Source organism: Oncorhynchus mykiss, chromosome 8, assembly GCF_057628025.1.
Source record: "Oncorhynchus mykiss isolate SJ-2025 chromosome 8, ASM5762802v1, whole genome shotgun sequence".
In the NCBI taxonomy this organism is placed as follows: domain Eukaryota; kingdom Metazoa; phylum Chordata; class Actinopteri; order Salmoniformes; family Salmonidae; genus Oncorhynchus; species Oncorhynchus mykiss.
The window spans coordinates 25,866,176-25,881,864 of record NC_143029.1 but is presented as its reverse complement, the minus strand read 5'-3'; the positions used below and the strand labels follow the sequence as shown (position 1 = coordinate 25,881,864).

At 40.4% G+C, this 15,689-nt stretch overlaps 1 protein-coding gene across 1 annotated transcript in view; it reads right to left on the bottom strand.

Annotated features, from left to right (window-relative positions):
* Positions 1-12,699: 12,699 nt before the first annotated feature.
* LOC149981470 (uncharacterized) overlaps positions 12,700-15,689 on the bottom strand; it is a 33,772-nt gene continuing 30,782 nt past the window's right edge. The window contains exons 58-62 of the mRNA XM_090183042.1: positions 14,178-15,551; positions 13,930-13,971; positions 13,773-13,832; positions 13,447-13,516; positions 12,700-13,313 (exon numbers count right to left, since the gene is read on the bottom strand). Of these exons, the coding sequence (XP_090039168.1) occupies positions 13,240-13,313; positions 13,447-13,516; positions 13,773-13,832; positions 13,930-13,971; positions 14,178-15,551 (1,620 nt within the window). The 3' untranslated portion in view covers positions 12,700-13,239. The remainder of the gene's footprint in view (positions 13,314-13,446; positions 13,517-13,772; positions 13,833-13,929; positions 13,972-14,177; positions 15,552-15,689) is intronic.

Genomic DNA, 15,689 nt, shown 5'->3' with positions numbered 1-15,689 from the left:
TTCGGACCATATAGATTAATGAGCCAAATCTCTTTTTGGTCCACTTTCATATTCAAAAGGATCAACCTTCCTTGCGAATCATTCCTGATCATTTGTACATATCGACATTTTTGTTCATTAATATCATCACACCCTTTGAGTTCCTTTGTCCATGACAGAAAATTATTTCACCACCCCATTCCTTTTTCCACGCAACTTCATCTAAGGATGTAGAGTGAGTTTAATGTAAACAGTATATGTTATATTCCCTTTCTTTTAGCCATGTAAAGACTGATCTTCTTTTTCATAATCTGCCAAATCGTTACAATTATAAATAGCTATAATGGGGCGGCAGGGTAGCCTAGCAGTTAGAGTGTTGGACTAGTAACCAGCAGGTTGCAAGTTCAAACCCCTGAGCTGACAAGGTACATATCTGTCATTCTCCCCCTGAACAGGCAGTTAACCCACTGTTCCTGGGTGGTCATTGAAAATAAGGATTTGTTTTTAACTGACAGGCCTAGTTAAATAAAGGTTAACTAAAATATACTTACTTCACCCATAACCATATCTGGATACTATTCTCAGGCTAAATTGACCATAATTAGTGCTTGTAAAGTTACTGCCATCAGAGGTATTATGAAGGTCAAAACTAGAGCTTTCAAATGTCTGATATTTAGAATTCAAGACATAGGTTCTAGCAATTTTTTTATTTATTCCATTGCCTGTGAGCCAGATGTTAGAAAATTGAGAAAAATTATGAGTGTAACAAATCTGAGTAGGTTGATGTGTATGATATTGGATATAATATGAAAGTGTGTATGATGTCTGTATAAGAGTAAGACTATAATGTGTGATGTCCAAATAAATAATAACTCTGCCAATTTGCATGTTTGAGTGTCTGTGTGTAACATGTAGTGAGTATAGCCTTAATATTCATAATTGTAATCCATATTGTATCACCATCATAGTTGCATCATAATTACCTTTAACATAATTGAAAAACACACCCCAGCATTTCCACAGCAATTGACGTTTCACATGATCATGAAAGAGACCTTGCATTACTCTAGAGACGGCTTTACTACAGTACAAATGTATTCCGTACAATATGTTATTATTCCCCAATGCCCCTATTTTGATATCTTCCCCTTGCGTGTTGTAAATATATATAAACTTGTAGACAAATACATTAAATAGATAGACAAACAATAAACACATTCAATTATAAAACAGTTCTTGACAAAAGAGAGAGGGAGAGAAGAGAAGAGGAAAGAGAGTGAGAGAAGAGAGCGAGATCAGGTGTGTGTGTGTGTGTGTGTGTATAAGTCTGTACGTGTAAGCAAACATGTAATTGAGTACGTGTGTTCATATCCACTTCATAATGTTCAGATATTTTAAACAGCTCCTGTACTTTTTTTTTCGTAACCTGAAGTCCCTGTAGAATTTAGTAGGGCCACGGTGTTATGGAGCTGTCTCGGAATAGCTGTCCATCTATAAAGAGTTTGTCCACAATGATAAAGGCACGCTTACCCTTCTCCCTTTGTTGTCTTTGTACCGGATACAGTCTCTTACGACGTTCGTTTATCTCCTTGGAAAATTGGTAATTGAGACCGAATTTGGTCCCTTTAAGCTCCCTTCCTCTGCTTTTGATCAGCTCCTTTTGTTGGTAGTGTTCAAATTTTGCGATGATCGGTTGGGGACCCTTGGTCTTGTCGCTCCGAGCTCCAAGTCTGTGTACTCGGTGGCAAGCCACCTTGTTTACAGTCTCTATAGGAAGTTTCAATGCGGATTTCATGAATTCTCCGATTGCGCCCTCTGGATGATTGAATGCGTCCTCAGGAATACCAGAAAAAAATATATTTTCACTCATGCTACGACTTTGTATGTCTAGTAGCGTCTCCTTCATCACCCTGTTTTACCTGAGTATACAATCCGTGTTGGAATCGTGTATTTTTACCTTGGCTGTGAGTGTCTTGTTTTCTCTTTGGAGCTTGAGAATTTCACTCTGGCTGAACTTCAAACTCCCCTTCAGCCCTGCTACCTCCTCACACAACTTTTCCATTGTTGCATGGATTCCAGCCAGAGCATTAGCCTCTACCTCAATGGTAAGTAAATTGTCCGTGTCTGTAGATGAATTCGTTATTCTTATTTTTGTCGGATTAAAGTTATTTTGTGAGGTGGTCTGATCTTTCCACGAAGGAGTATGTTGTTCCTCCATAGCGTAAAGAGCTGTTGGTACTCGTCGATTTCCCTCAGGATCTCCTTGGTATCCAGATTGGCTCTATACTGAAACCAGTTGTTTTACGAAAAGATAACAACGAGTCTTTCCCACGACGACGACAGGTGTCTGTAGTACAGCCAGCTAGCACTCGTGGAATCCACGCAAAAAAAAGGAGCACAAACTTGCAGTCCAAGCCTTAAAGGCTAACCGCGTTGTGGAATTCTTAATAACAAAACTTTAGTTTGGATTAAAATCGATTTAATGAAAAAGTTTTAATGTAAACAACAAACCGAGTGTAGACAGTACATCGTCCTGTTGTGCACTCTGATGACGCGTGACCGCTCTCCCTGGAAGGGTGGAACGGTATTGGCCTCAACCCCCACCATCGGGTTCTTGGTCACCTCCCTGACAATGGCTCTCTCCACCGATTGCTCAGTTTGGCTGGGCAGCCAGATTTAGGAAGAGTCTTGGTGGTTCCAAACATCTTCCATTTAAGAATGATGGAGGCCACTGTGGTCTTGGGGATCTTCTATGCTGCAGATATTTTTGGTACCCTTCCCCAGATCTGTGCCTCGACACATTCCTGTCTCGGAGCTATACGAACAATTCCTTCGACCTGATGGCTTGGTTTTTGTGCTGACATACACTGTCAACTGTGGTACCTTATATAGATGTTGGATATAGATGTTATACCAGTGCCCCCTGGTGGTGATACAAAGTAACTTTCTATGAACAAATACATTCAACCTTTTATTCAAATAATTTCTGTCCTACTTCTAACTTTTTATTCCACTATTGGGCCTTTACCCAATAACCCCTGCCATAATGCACAGACAAACAAACAATGAAACATACAACGCACTATACATAAACAACTCAACTCATTCACTTGGTAAATCTCACACAAAATTACGACTATTCATAAACAACTCAACTCATTCACTGGGTACCTCTACAAAATAATAAAAAAAGAACTAGTATCTGGGTAATTACGTCAAATAAAATGAGGTGATTAACGCTGAATCACCTCTGCAAAACGAACTAGTATTTAACTCATAACCGGCCAACCCCCGTAGGATAGGGCAAGCCTCAGATAGCTTCGTCAAACCACCTCTGCAAAATAACTCTCAATCAAATAATATCGGCAACCCCCGTAGGATAGGGCAAGGCTTAGATGGCCTCGTCAAACCACCTCTGCACAATAAATAACTAGTAAACAAATAAAAATAAAAATCATCAAGCCTTCATTTCATTCATCCTGTATTGACATGCATTTCACCAATAGCCTGTTACGTAAGTTTACCAAACTAGGATCCGACTATGTCATATTCAAAGTATATGTCTATATTTTAGATTGAGTGAGGTGCCACTTACTTGTTAGAGGGAAACCACACCAGTGAATGCCATTTAATTACAGACTTAGATTAAACGGGTGTCTGCTTACCTTATTTAATTTTGAGCTGTGGCACCGTGGTGTGGAATCTCCGCCAAACGGGGTGACACTCACTCCTGGCTAGCTCGCCAAATGTTAGGGTTCGTTCCTTGGTCCGTTCCTGGCTCATTGGTGAAATTAGCATTATGACAATATCTTTAATGAAATCATTCAAAAACCTTTATTAATGCAATTGCAGACAGAAGTTGACAATCAGGAACATAGCATGCATGTTTCCGAGTAAGTTCTGCAACAAAGAAAAGGTCCCATATTATTTAATCAAACCCGTGTGTGATGTCACTGCCTGCGTCATTATCTTTTACTCATGAAACCAAAACCATGCCTACACAGCTATATAAACAAGGATTTTAGTGTGGTATCTAAAAGCTTAGCAGTAAATGTCCAAGTTGATTTATAGTGGAATGTCTGACTAGTCTATCTCCTACTCCTCTTCTGTCTCAGTCACACATCTCTTTATAAGAGGCAGAGAGAGATATAACTAGAAAACAACTGTGGAACAATATTAAAACCTCATAATATATATATATATATATATATATATATATATATATATATATTGTTAATCTGTAGTCTAGGACCCTATAAATGTAAAGAGGGAGGGGTCATATAACTATTAATACAACATAAGCATAATCAATTGTTTTAATACATCAATCATTTGGAACAGCCCCAATCATGACCCCTAGGTGAACTCCTGACAGACTCCAATCAAGTTGTAGAAACATCTCAAGGATGATCAATGGAAACAGGATGCACCTGAGCTCAATTTCTCATAGAAAAGATTGATGAGGGAAAAATGAATTGAATCCATTTTAGAATAAGGCTTTCCGAATGCACTGTAAACTGAAGGTTATCATAGTTTCAGGTTTTCTTAGTTGTATGTATGGGACACGCAGGGATATATATCGTCCAACGAAATGCTTACTTGCAGGTTCCATCTCGACAACGCAACAATAATAATAAACAATAAAACATTAAGAATATGAACATAAAGTAAATGGCTCAATAGAATAGAATAAACAATTTAGCATAAGCATAACACAAGAAAGCACACTTTATAGTCCAATACATGGAGGGAAGTGTTCAAACTGAGCCGTATAATAAGAGTCTGGTAGCATCTGTTGTGATGTGGTGTAGCATGGATGTATAGAGACTGAGTGTACAAAACATTAGGAACACCTTCCTAATATTGAGTTGCCCTTTTGCCCTCAGAGGAGCCTCAATTTGTCGGGGCATGGACTCCACAAGGTGTCTAAAGCGTTCCATAGGGATGCTGGCCCATGTTGACTCCAATTCTTCCCACAGTTGTGTCAAGTTGGCTGGATGTCCTTTGGGTGGTGGACCATTCTTGATACACACGGGAAACTGTGGATCGTGAATAACCCAGCAGCGTTGCAGTTCTTGACACAAACCGGTGCTCCTGGCACCTACTACCATACCCTGTTCAAGGCCACTTCAATCTTTTGTCTTGCCCCTTCCCCCTCTGAATGGCACACATACATAATCCATGTCTCAATTGTCTCAAGGCTTAAAAATGGTTTGTTAACCTGTCTCCTTCCCTTCATCTACACTGATATAAGTGGATTTAACATGTGACATCAATAAGGGATCATAGCTTTCACCTGGATTCACCTGGTCAATCTATGTCATGGAAACAGCAGGTGTTGTAATGTTTTGTACACTCAGTGTATGTGTGTGTATGTTCGTGTGGGTGTGTGCATGAGTGAATGCATGTGTGATAAGATGCAGAGAATCAGAGCAGGGGGTCAGTCCAGTTCAAGTGTTCAGCAGTCTGATGGCTTGTAGATATAAATATTCTCTGAACCTGTTGGTATCAGAGTGGTGGTGTTGTTGATCCATGACAAGTCCTTGGTAGTGTGGATGCCGAGGAACTTAAAACTCGTGACTCTCTACTGCAGTCCCGTCTGCTTCCTGAAATCGACAATCAACTCCTTTGTTTTGCTGAGGGGAGTGGGAGAGGCTGTTGTCATGACACCACTTACTATCATAAAGTTATGCTTACTGTAATCTTTGAAGAAGCATCACGTTATGTTGTTCCACTCACTTTTAGGAACTAAAACAACGCCTGAGCCAAAGCCACAATCATGCAAAGGTTGGAAACAAAGCCCTAAAGATGCACGAGTATAGCACATCAACAAACTGTGGAACAATATTAAAACCTCAATATATATACATATTGTTAATCTGTAGTCTAGGACCCTATAAATGTAAAGAGGGAGGGGTCATATAACTATTAATACAACATAAGCATAATCAATTGTTTTAATACATCAATCATTTGGAACAGCCCCAATCATGACCCCTAGGTGACATTATTTATGCAATGCTTATTGAAATCCAGACCTGCCTCTTTCTAAGACCTACATGTACTAGAAAGTTCACGCAGCATGGATAGAACAACTGAACTAAAGAAATGTCCCTTTTTCAGGACCCCGTCTTTCAAAGATAATTAGTAAAAATCCAAATAACTTCACAGATCTTCATTGCAAAGCATTTAAACACTGTTTCCCATGCTTGTTCAATGACCCATAAACAACTAATGAACATGCACCTGTGGAACGGTTGTTAAGACAGAAACAGCTTACAGACGGTAGGCAATTTAACAGATACTGCCAAATACTTGATTGTATTTTACGAACATCATTTATAAAACTGCTGCATTTTAGTTGGATGCCAGAGCTGAGAAATGTTTTTTTTTGTAGCATCAGTATGTAAATGGTTGTATAAAAAGTGTGAAATATATATAAGCATTTGAACTATTCTAAATACAAATGCATCTTTTAAAGTGTATGAATTTGTGTCAAAACTAATGAGAATAGTAATATGCATATACACTACAAACCTGTGATCATACATAAATCACCAACTAGCATGGAAAAGTGAAATATGTCTAAAAAAATAACCATGACACAAATACACAATAAATGTGGGTCAATCAGAATCAGTGAGGGTCAGCGGTTACAATCAACACCACAGCCTGCATTTGGATGGTCAGCAGAGCTAGTCCTCTTATGAGAGTCTTACTTTCAATACTATGAATGATATTCATTCTCAATATACACAGCATGTTTCACATTATGGACTTTATATCCGTGGAGAAGAAGGAGACCGAAGCTGTGCCTTAATCATGGGTCCAGGATTAAGGCACAAAGGTGCTGTGCGTCGCAGCCGTTCTGAAGTTCCGGATGTGGATATAGAAAAATACATAAAACGATGGATGCAGCTAGCCCCTGACAGAGCTGGAGGGAGAAAAAGGAGAGAGCGAGTGAGAAGTGACCAGACCTTGGAGGGGTGATGGAGAAAATGGAATGCCTACCAGAGCTTAAATAGAAAGAAAGCTTAAATAGACAAAATCAAATTACCTCTCATTGGTTCTGTGATCAAAAAAGAATTCAATTAAATTCTTTCCTGTTTAAGTAGTTTTTTAGTATTTTGATACGATGTGCAAGGCAAATGATCAGCTTTAAAAACGTTGTGGATGGGTATAATTTGAAGCTGCCGCAGTCATCCCCCTCTTCAAAGGGGGCGACACCCTGGACCCAAACTGTTACAGACCTATATCCATCCTGCCCTGCCTATCTAAGGTCTTCGAAAGCCAAGTCAACAAACAGGTCACTGACCATCTTGAATCCCACCGTACCTTCTCCGCTGTGCAATCTGGTTTCCGAGCCGGTCACGGGTGTACCTCAGCCACGCTCAAGGTACTAAACGATATCATAACCGCCATCGATAAAAGACAGTACTGTGCAGCCGTCTTCATAGACCTTGCCAAGGCTTTCGACTCTGTCAATCACCGTATTCTTATCGGCAGACTCAGTAGCCTCGGTTTTTCGGATGACTGCCTTGCCTGGTTCACCAATTACTTTGCAGACAGAGTTCAGTGTGTCAAATCGGAGGGCATGCTGTCCGGTCCTCTGGCAGTCTCTATGGGGGTGCCACAGGGTTCAATTCTCGGGCCGACTCTTTTCTCTGTATATATCAATGATGTTTCTCATGCTGCGGGCGATTCCCTGATCCACCTCTACGCAGACGACACCATTCTATATACTTCCGGCCCGTCCTTGGACACTGTGCTATCTAACCTCCAAACGAGCTTCAATGCCATACAGCACTCCTTCCGTGGCCTCCAACTGCTCTTAAACGCTAGTAAAACCAAATGCATGCTGTTCAACCGTTCGCTGCCTGCACCCGCACGCCTGACCAGCATCACCACCCTGGATGGTTCCGACCTTGAATATGTGGACATCTATAAGTACCTAGGTGTCTGGCTAGACTCTAAACTCTCCTTCCAGACCCATATCAAACATCTCCAATCGAAAATCAAATCAAGAGTCGGCTTTCTATTCCGCAACAAAGCCTCCTTCACTCACGCCGCCAAACTTACCCTAGTAAAACTGACTATCCTACCGATCCTCGACTTCGGCGATGTCATCTACAAAATTGCTTCCAACACTCTACTCAGCAAACTGGATGCAGTTTATCACAGTGCCATCCGTTTTGTCACTAAAGCACCTTATACCACCCACCACTGCGACTTGTATGCTCTAGTCGGCTGGCCCTCGCTACATATTCGTCGCCAGACCCACTGGCTCCAGGTCATCTACAAGTCCATGCTAGGTAAAGCTCCGCCTTATCTCAGTTCACTGGTTACGATGGCAACACCCATCCGTAGCACGCGCTCCAGCAGGTGTATCTCACTGATCATCCCTAAAGCCAACACCTCATTTGGCCGCCTTTCGTTCCAGTTCTCTGCTGCCTGTGACTGGAACGAATTGCAAAAATCGCTGAAGTTGGAGACTTTTATCTCCCTCACCAACTTCAAACATCTGCTATCTGAGCAGCTAACCGATTGCTGCAGCTGTACATAGTCTATTGGTAAATAGCCCACCCATTTTCACCTACCTCATCCCCATACTGTTTTTATTTATTTATTTTTCTGCTCTTTTGCACACCAATATCTCTACCTGTACATAACCATCTGATCATTTATCACTCCAGTGTTAATCTGCATAATTGTAATTATTATACATTGTGTGCAAAAGGCATGAGAAGGTAGGCAACCTTCTCATGCCTTTTGCACACAATGTATATATAGACTCCCCTTTTTTCTACTGTGTTATTGACTTGTTAATTGTTTACTCCATGTGTAACTCTGTGTTGTCTGTTCACACTGCTATGCCTTATCTTGGCCAGGTCGCAGTTGCAAATGAGAACTTGTTCTCAACTAGCCTACCTGGTTAAATAAAGGTGAAATATATATATATATTTTTTTAAATGTATAAAATGCATAAAATGCATAATAGTAATATTTAAAATCACTAAATCGGGTCATTTTGTATACACTTATTTAAATTTGTATCGGGACGCTTCTGGGGGATTCTGTTAAGATGCCGGCAAAGTCGGCTGATTCCGGTAGACGGAAACGGGCCGATGTACTTGGGACGATTCCGGACAGTCGTTCATTTTGATTCCGGGCCGAGTCCGACACCCGATTCCGGGCCGATTCAATCAGTTCCGGCCACCCTGGAAGTGGGCCGTTTCTGGGCCAATTCCTCATTGCTAGCTGGGATGGGCACCCCCACAGCTAACACACACAACTTTCTCCACTGATACTACACATTCCTTCATCTCATGCCCTCCTGCACACTTCTCAAATCTAAGAATCTCCCTCCTAAACACTGTAGTATTTTCCGAATTAAAGCTCTCACGGGATAACTGAAACATCCTAGCTTGACCTTGTTGGGCAAAACTCTGCATCAAAACTCAGCAGGACAGACAATGTCTTCTCCGTTTGACCATGTTCACCACCGGGTCTGCGTCACACCAAACGGCGGAGAAAATGTTCTAAACAGACGCTTCAGCTTTATAGCCCCTGTGACTTGTCTGGGTTACCCCTTCTGTCTGTGGTATAATCGGCTGCATTGCTCTGCTAACTAGCTAGCTATCTAGCAGGCTAGCCCATGACAAGATGGAGTAACATTAGCTAGCTATCATCATCATAATAATTCTGTCAGGATTTTTGAGTCTGCCTGACAGGATCGAAACATAAATTCTTAGTAGCCAGCCGCTCCTTTGTCTAAGTACTGTATCTCTGGCCATCTAAACTTGGTAACGCCTACAAAGCTTGAGAGACGGCTGTTGGATTGTGATTGGATGATATCCAACGCATTCGCAACATGGGGGCGTCCCAAGGATTCCAGATAGCACCCACCAAACTAAATTTAGAGGAACCTGCCTTTGTCCATTTACCCAAAGAAAGAGAAAGAGAGAAAAAGGCCAACAGGAAAAAGAAACTCAAGGAAATATAAGAACATACACACAAGCTTCAACTGATGCAAAGTCAGGTTGGTCATGAAAAGAAGTGACTTAAGCAGTAGAAGAAAATACATAATATACATACAAAACAAAACGTCTATTCTGTTCAACTGATCTCACTCATGACTTGACTTTTAGTCTATTTTAGCATTACCTTTTTTTTTTAGCATTAACGAAAAGGAGAAAACAAAAAGAAAGGAAACATCAGAGCAAAATGCAGGTCCTGGGTTTGTGAGAGGGTTGCTAATACCTATTTTTTACTTAAAAATTGCACCTTTGGTAAGGGCCTATAAGTAAGCGTTTAGCCGTAAGGTCTCTACACCTGTTGTATTCGGGGCACGTGACACATACACTTTCATTTATTTTGATCAGTGTGGTGCCAAGTCATTGGGAAAGCAGAAATCGCACCGTGAATATGGCAAACACGGCATCTTTATTGGGTAGATGGTTGAACCAAGACTTTTTTAATCGAGTTGCAGCAACACCGTCTGTGAGACAGGATCAACGAGACAAAACTCTTTGTTACTACTTGTGTATCCAACATGATCTACTGTAGAAGCATCTTCAACAATATATTATACACATTTAAAATATGCCCATTACATAAGAAAAGTCAATAGCAGCTGTATAACATGTCTTAATACAACGCACAGAAATTAAGTAAAAATGTATTTAAAAAAAGGCGAACTCTCTGTCATACAGTTAGCACTTGTCTGTACCAATGCAGCTAATTGACCTTCATAAGTTCCTGCAATTGTCTGGTCATCTATTATATTTGAATATTGCTACGGTTTCTTTGGAAATCTGAATCGCAAAAAAGAAAAAGTACTTCAATACCATACATAATTTAAAGTGCTATGTCTTGTTCAGAAGCTGGTTCAAGCTGGTCCATCATTTACTGTAGCGTCTAGACTCATAAACGTGTACAACAAAAAAGAGGCAAGTCTCTCAGACAGAACCCTTATACAGTGGCTTGCGAAAGTATTCACCCAGGGCATTTTCCTATTTTGTTGCCTTACAACCTGGAATTAAAATAGATTTTTGGGGGGTTTGTGTCATCTGATTTTCTCAACATGCCTACCACTTTGAATATGTTTTATTGTGAAACTAACAAGAAATAAGACACACAAAAAAAGAAAACTTGAGCGTGCATAACTACTCATCCCCCCAAGGTCAATACTTTGTAGAGCCACCTTTTTCAGCAATTACAGCTGCAAGTCTCTTGGGGTATGTCTCTATAAGCTTGGCACATCTAACCACTGGGATTTTTGCCCATTCTTCAAGGCAAAACTTCTCCAGCTCCTTCAAGTTGGTTGGGTTCCGCTGGTGTACAGCGATCTTTAAGTCATGCCACAGATTCTCAATTGGATTGAGGTCTGGGCTTTGACTAGGCCAGACTAGACATTTAAATGTTTCCCCTTAAACCACTCAAGTGTTGCTTTAGCAGTATGCTTAGGGTCATTGCCCTGCTGGAAGGTGAACCTCCGTCCCAGTCTCAAATCTCTGGAAGACTGAAACAGGTTTCCCTCAAGAATTTCCCTGTATTTAGCGCCACCCATCATTCCTTTAATTCTGACCAGTTTCCTAGTCCCTGTTGATGAAAAACATCCCCACAGCATGATGCTGCCACCCCCATGCTTCACTGTGTGGATGATGTTCTCGGGATGATGAGAGGTGTTGGGTTTGCGCCAGACATAGCATTTTCCTTGATGGCCAAAAAGCAAACTTTTAGACTCATCTGACCAGAGTACCTTGTTCCATATGTTTGGGGAGTCTCCCACATGCCTTTTGGCGAACACCCAACGTGTTTGCTTATATTGTTCTTTAAGCAATGGCTTTTTATGGCCACTCTTCCGTAAAGCCCAGCTCTGTGGAGTGTACGGCTTGAAGTGGTCCTATGGACAGATACTCCAATCTCCGCTGTGGAGCTTTGCAGCTCCTTCAGGGTTATCTTTGGTCTCTTTGTTGCCTCTCTGATTAATGCCCTCCTTGCCTGGTCTGTGAGTTTTGATGGGAGGCCCTCTCTTGGCAGGTTTGTATGCTGTTCTTTGTATGCCATTTTAATATTTGATAATTAACCAATTATATTAGGCCACTCTTGGCCATGATTACAGACACCTGTGTCTTTTGACACTATATAAACGAGTCATCCCGCAGTGTTTGTGATTATACCCTGATGAAGACAGCTTGGCTGTCGAAACGTTGGTAATTAAATTTTTGCATCTGAGCTCCTAGAGTGTGCGGCTCTCTTTTATTTTTAAGTTTTCTACTCCGCTAACCAGCACCTTGCCTAAATAGGTGTGCGTTTCTTTTTCTTCTAGATAGGTTTGTTATGGTGCCATATTCTTTAAATTTTTTAATAATGGATTTAATGGTGCTCTGTGGGATGTTCAAATGTTCTGATATTTTGTATAACCCAACCATGATTTGTACTTCTCCACAACTTTGTCCCTGACCTGTTTGGAGAGCTCCTTGGTCTTCATGGTTCCGCTTGCTTGGTGGTGCCCCTTGCTTAGTGGTGTTGCAGACTTTGGGACCATTCAGAACAGGTGTATATATACTGAGGTCATGTGACAGATCATGTGACACTTAGATTGCACACAGGTGGACTTCATTTAACAAATTATGTGAGTTATGAAGGTAATTGGTTGCACAAGATCTTATTTGGGGACTTCACAGCAAAGGGGGTGAATACATATGCACACACCACTTTTCCGTGTTATAATATTTTTAATTTTTTTAAACAAGTTATTTTTTAAATTTCATTTCACCAATTTTGATTATTTTGTATGTCCATTGCATGAAATCCAAATAAAAATCTATTTAAATTACAGGTTTTAATGCAACAAAATAGGAAATGAGGATGAATCATTTTGCAAGGCACTGTAGAACTCACAACATTATTCCAGAAAAGTCCACAAATCTTCACATCAATAGATTCATTGTGTGTTGGACCAAGCCATGTTTTATGGCAGGTCCAGGTCAAAGGCTATAATTCTTGGCTAAACATACATTTTAAAAACAATAAAATGGTGCCATCTGCTTTGCTTAAAAGAAAGAATTTTAAATTATTTATACTTTTACTTTTGATACTTACGTATATTTTTATCAATTACATTTACTTTTGATACTTAAGTATATTTAAAAACAAATCAATTTACTCAAGTAGTTTTTCACTGAGTGACTTTTACCTGAGTAACTTCATAGTAAGGTATCTATACTTTAACTCAAGTATGACCATTGGGTACTTTTAGGTGTTGATGAAAGACTCTGTAGCACCAGTGCTGTTGGAAGAATTTGCAACTTCCGAAACATTGTAGACATCTGTCAAAGCAAGAGAAGTCAAACAGTTGGTTTGTTATAGAAAGCAAGGCAGGGTGATTATTTAAGAAACCAAATATTTAAAGAACTGTGATCATTTCAAAATTCAAAAAAAAAAAAAAAATGGTGAGCTTACTCCTCCTTATCCTTCTTCGGATGAAGTTTAATGCACTGGTTGATGATGTTGCCGCGCCACCACTGGTACTCTGGAATGGACAAAAGAAATGATATACACTCATTGGGCAATCAATGTTCGCTGATACAGTAGTAAGTCTTATCAGAGAGAACTGAATCTACGAGGAAGGCCACAAGCAGCCCATTAAACTCATGGTTTACCTTGAGCATTCTGAAATTGCAAAACATGTCTAAATACAAGGATCATCAGTGCACATAGTACACATGTAATTAACATGAATCATTTGAGGTAAATATAGAAGAAACGGTGGGAAGAGATGTACTTACCCTCGTACGGTCAGAGCCTGGGAGGATGGAAGAGAACGTTCCTACTATAGCTGACCGGATCTGAAAGCACAGGACCATTTCATAAAAAAATCACAACACTCTTAAATGCTCTTAAAAAGGGTATAAACAAAAAATGTATGACTTTTCAGACACATACCTTGCCGTCTAAAAGTGTTCCAAACACCAAAACAAAGAAACCCTTTTCAAGAAAGATGAAAGATTAATGTACATCATACAATGTTGCCAATGTTGTCCGACATCATGAAAACAAATGTAGTTGTAAACATGTTGACATTTTACATCAGAACTCATTACTTGCAACTTTCAGTTGGAAAATAAAAATGAAATGAAGATTTCAGTGTATGGCACTATTATGGAAAATAATGCACCAATGTATTTAGTTACCTGTAGTGAATTGAAGAGGGCAAATACAACATGGATTCCCTTATTTGTTGGATCAATCATGGTTCCTACTCCCAGTCCCCAGGTAAGGCCAAAGAATGGAGTCAGAATGGCCAGACACCTGGCAATGACCACAACAGCATTTCTCTCATCTGGCTGGGTAGCATCCCCCACCCCTCTCCTCAGCATTTTGTACAGAACCACAATCAGGATCAAAAAGTTGATGACCACTATGGTCAGGGCAGGGATCACAAAAGCAAGGAGAGCCATTGTCTTGTCCCAGTTGAGCCAACATGCCTGGTTTTCCTTGATGTATCCACCACTAGGAGCTGTTGCTGCCACAGTAACAACAGCAATGATAAGAGGTGCCCCATAGCCTACTGAGAAGCCAATCGCCAGCATAGTTGATTTTGACATATGGGAGAAAACCAAGATGGTCCGGTAGAAAAGGAGAAGGCCTGAGATCAGCATCCAAAAGAACAGAGCAAGGTAGAAAAAGTGAATGAAAAACGTAGCTGCAGTACATGCCGGTATAGGTGTTCTGGTGTCTTCGCCTGGGTTTTCAAGGGTATTTTTTGATATTGATGCACCAATAATGAACCAAATGTCGGCAATCAGGAGAGACACAGCGATGTTCACAATGGAGACATGGCGCATGTAAGAGGTGTTGTTTCTGGTCATGGCCTTCCATACACAAGCCTCAATGATGAGACAAATTACTAAGCTACCCATCGATATGCCAACTCCAACATAAGTGATTATATCCAAAGCATCTTGAATCTCTTTCGGAATGGAAGTTGACATCAAAATGGAGAAGGAGGTCAGATGGTTACAGTGACAGGTGACCTTGCCCTTCTCATTAGACTTCAGTTTACATCCTGTGTCATCCCATCCTCCAAGGCTGTTAAAAAGGCTGAAGTTCCAGAAAACACACTGAGGATTGAATGTGAGCGACTTGTTAAACTTGTCGAAGCTCAATGAGACATTTTTAGTCGTTCCATTCAACTTCACCATCACTACAACACCATTGATGGTGTTGTCATTGGCACTTTGGTTGCTGCCGTTCCTGGCAGGTAACACATTTCTGAGGGTGTGGAACGTTAGAGTGGTGATGGTGAGGTGTTTGGAATTAGTCTCTGGAATCTCTATTAACACACTTGAATTTAAGTTTGTGCTGAATGAGTTGTCAAATGTGTCTTGGTTTAACTGAATTAGTTTTGTTGTCACATTAAAGGACGTCGTTGGGAGAGAACCTGCAAAAAATTCCATGGAGCCCAGTAAACTAGAGCTGGTGTTCTTATTTTGGTCGGCATTGAGAAAGACCCAGGATTCTTTTGCTTCATCAGAAACTAGGACATTCACTGTTTCTAGAATGTTCTGGGAGTCAATGAGAAATCTGAGTTAGGTCCAAACTTAATGTTAATACTTTCGTTATTCTTTTTCAAAGCAAAACATGCTCATCTCACCACTATCAATAATCTTAAGTCTATTTCATTAGTTTTACTTTATTTAAAG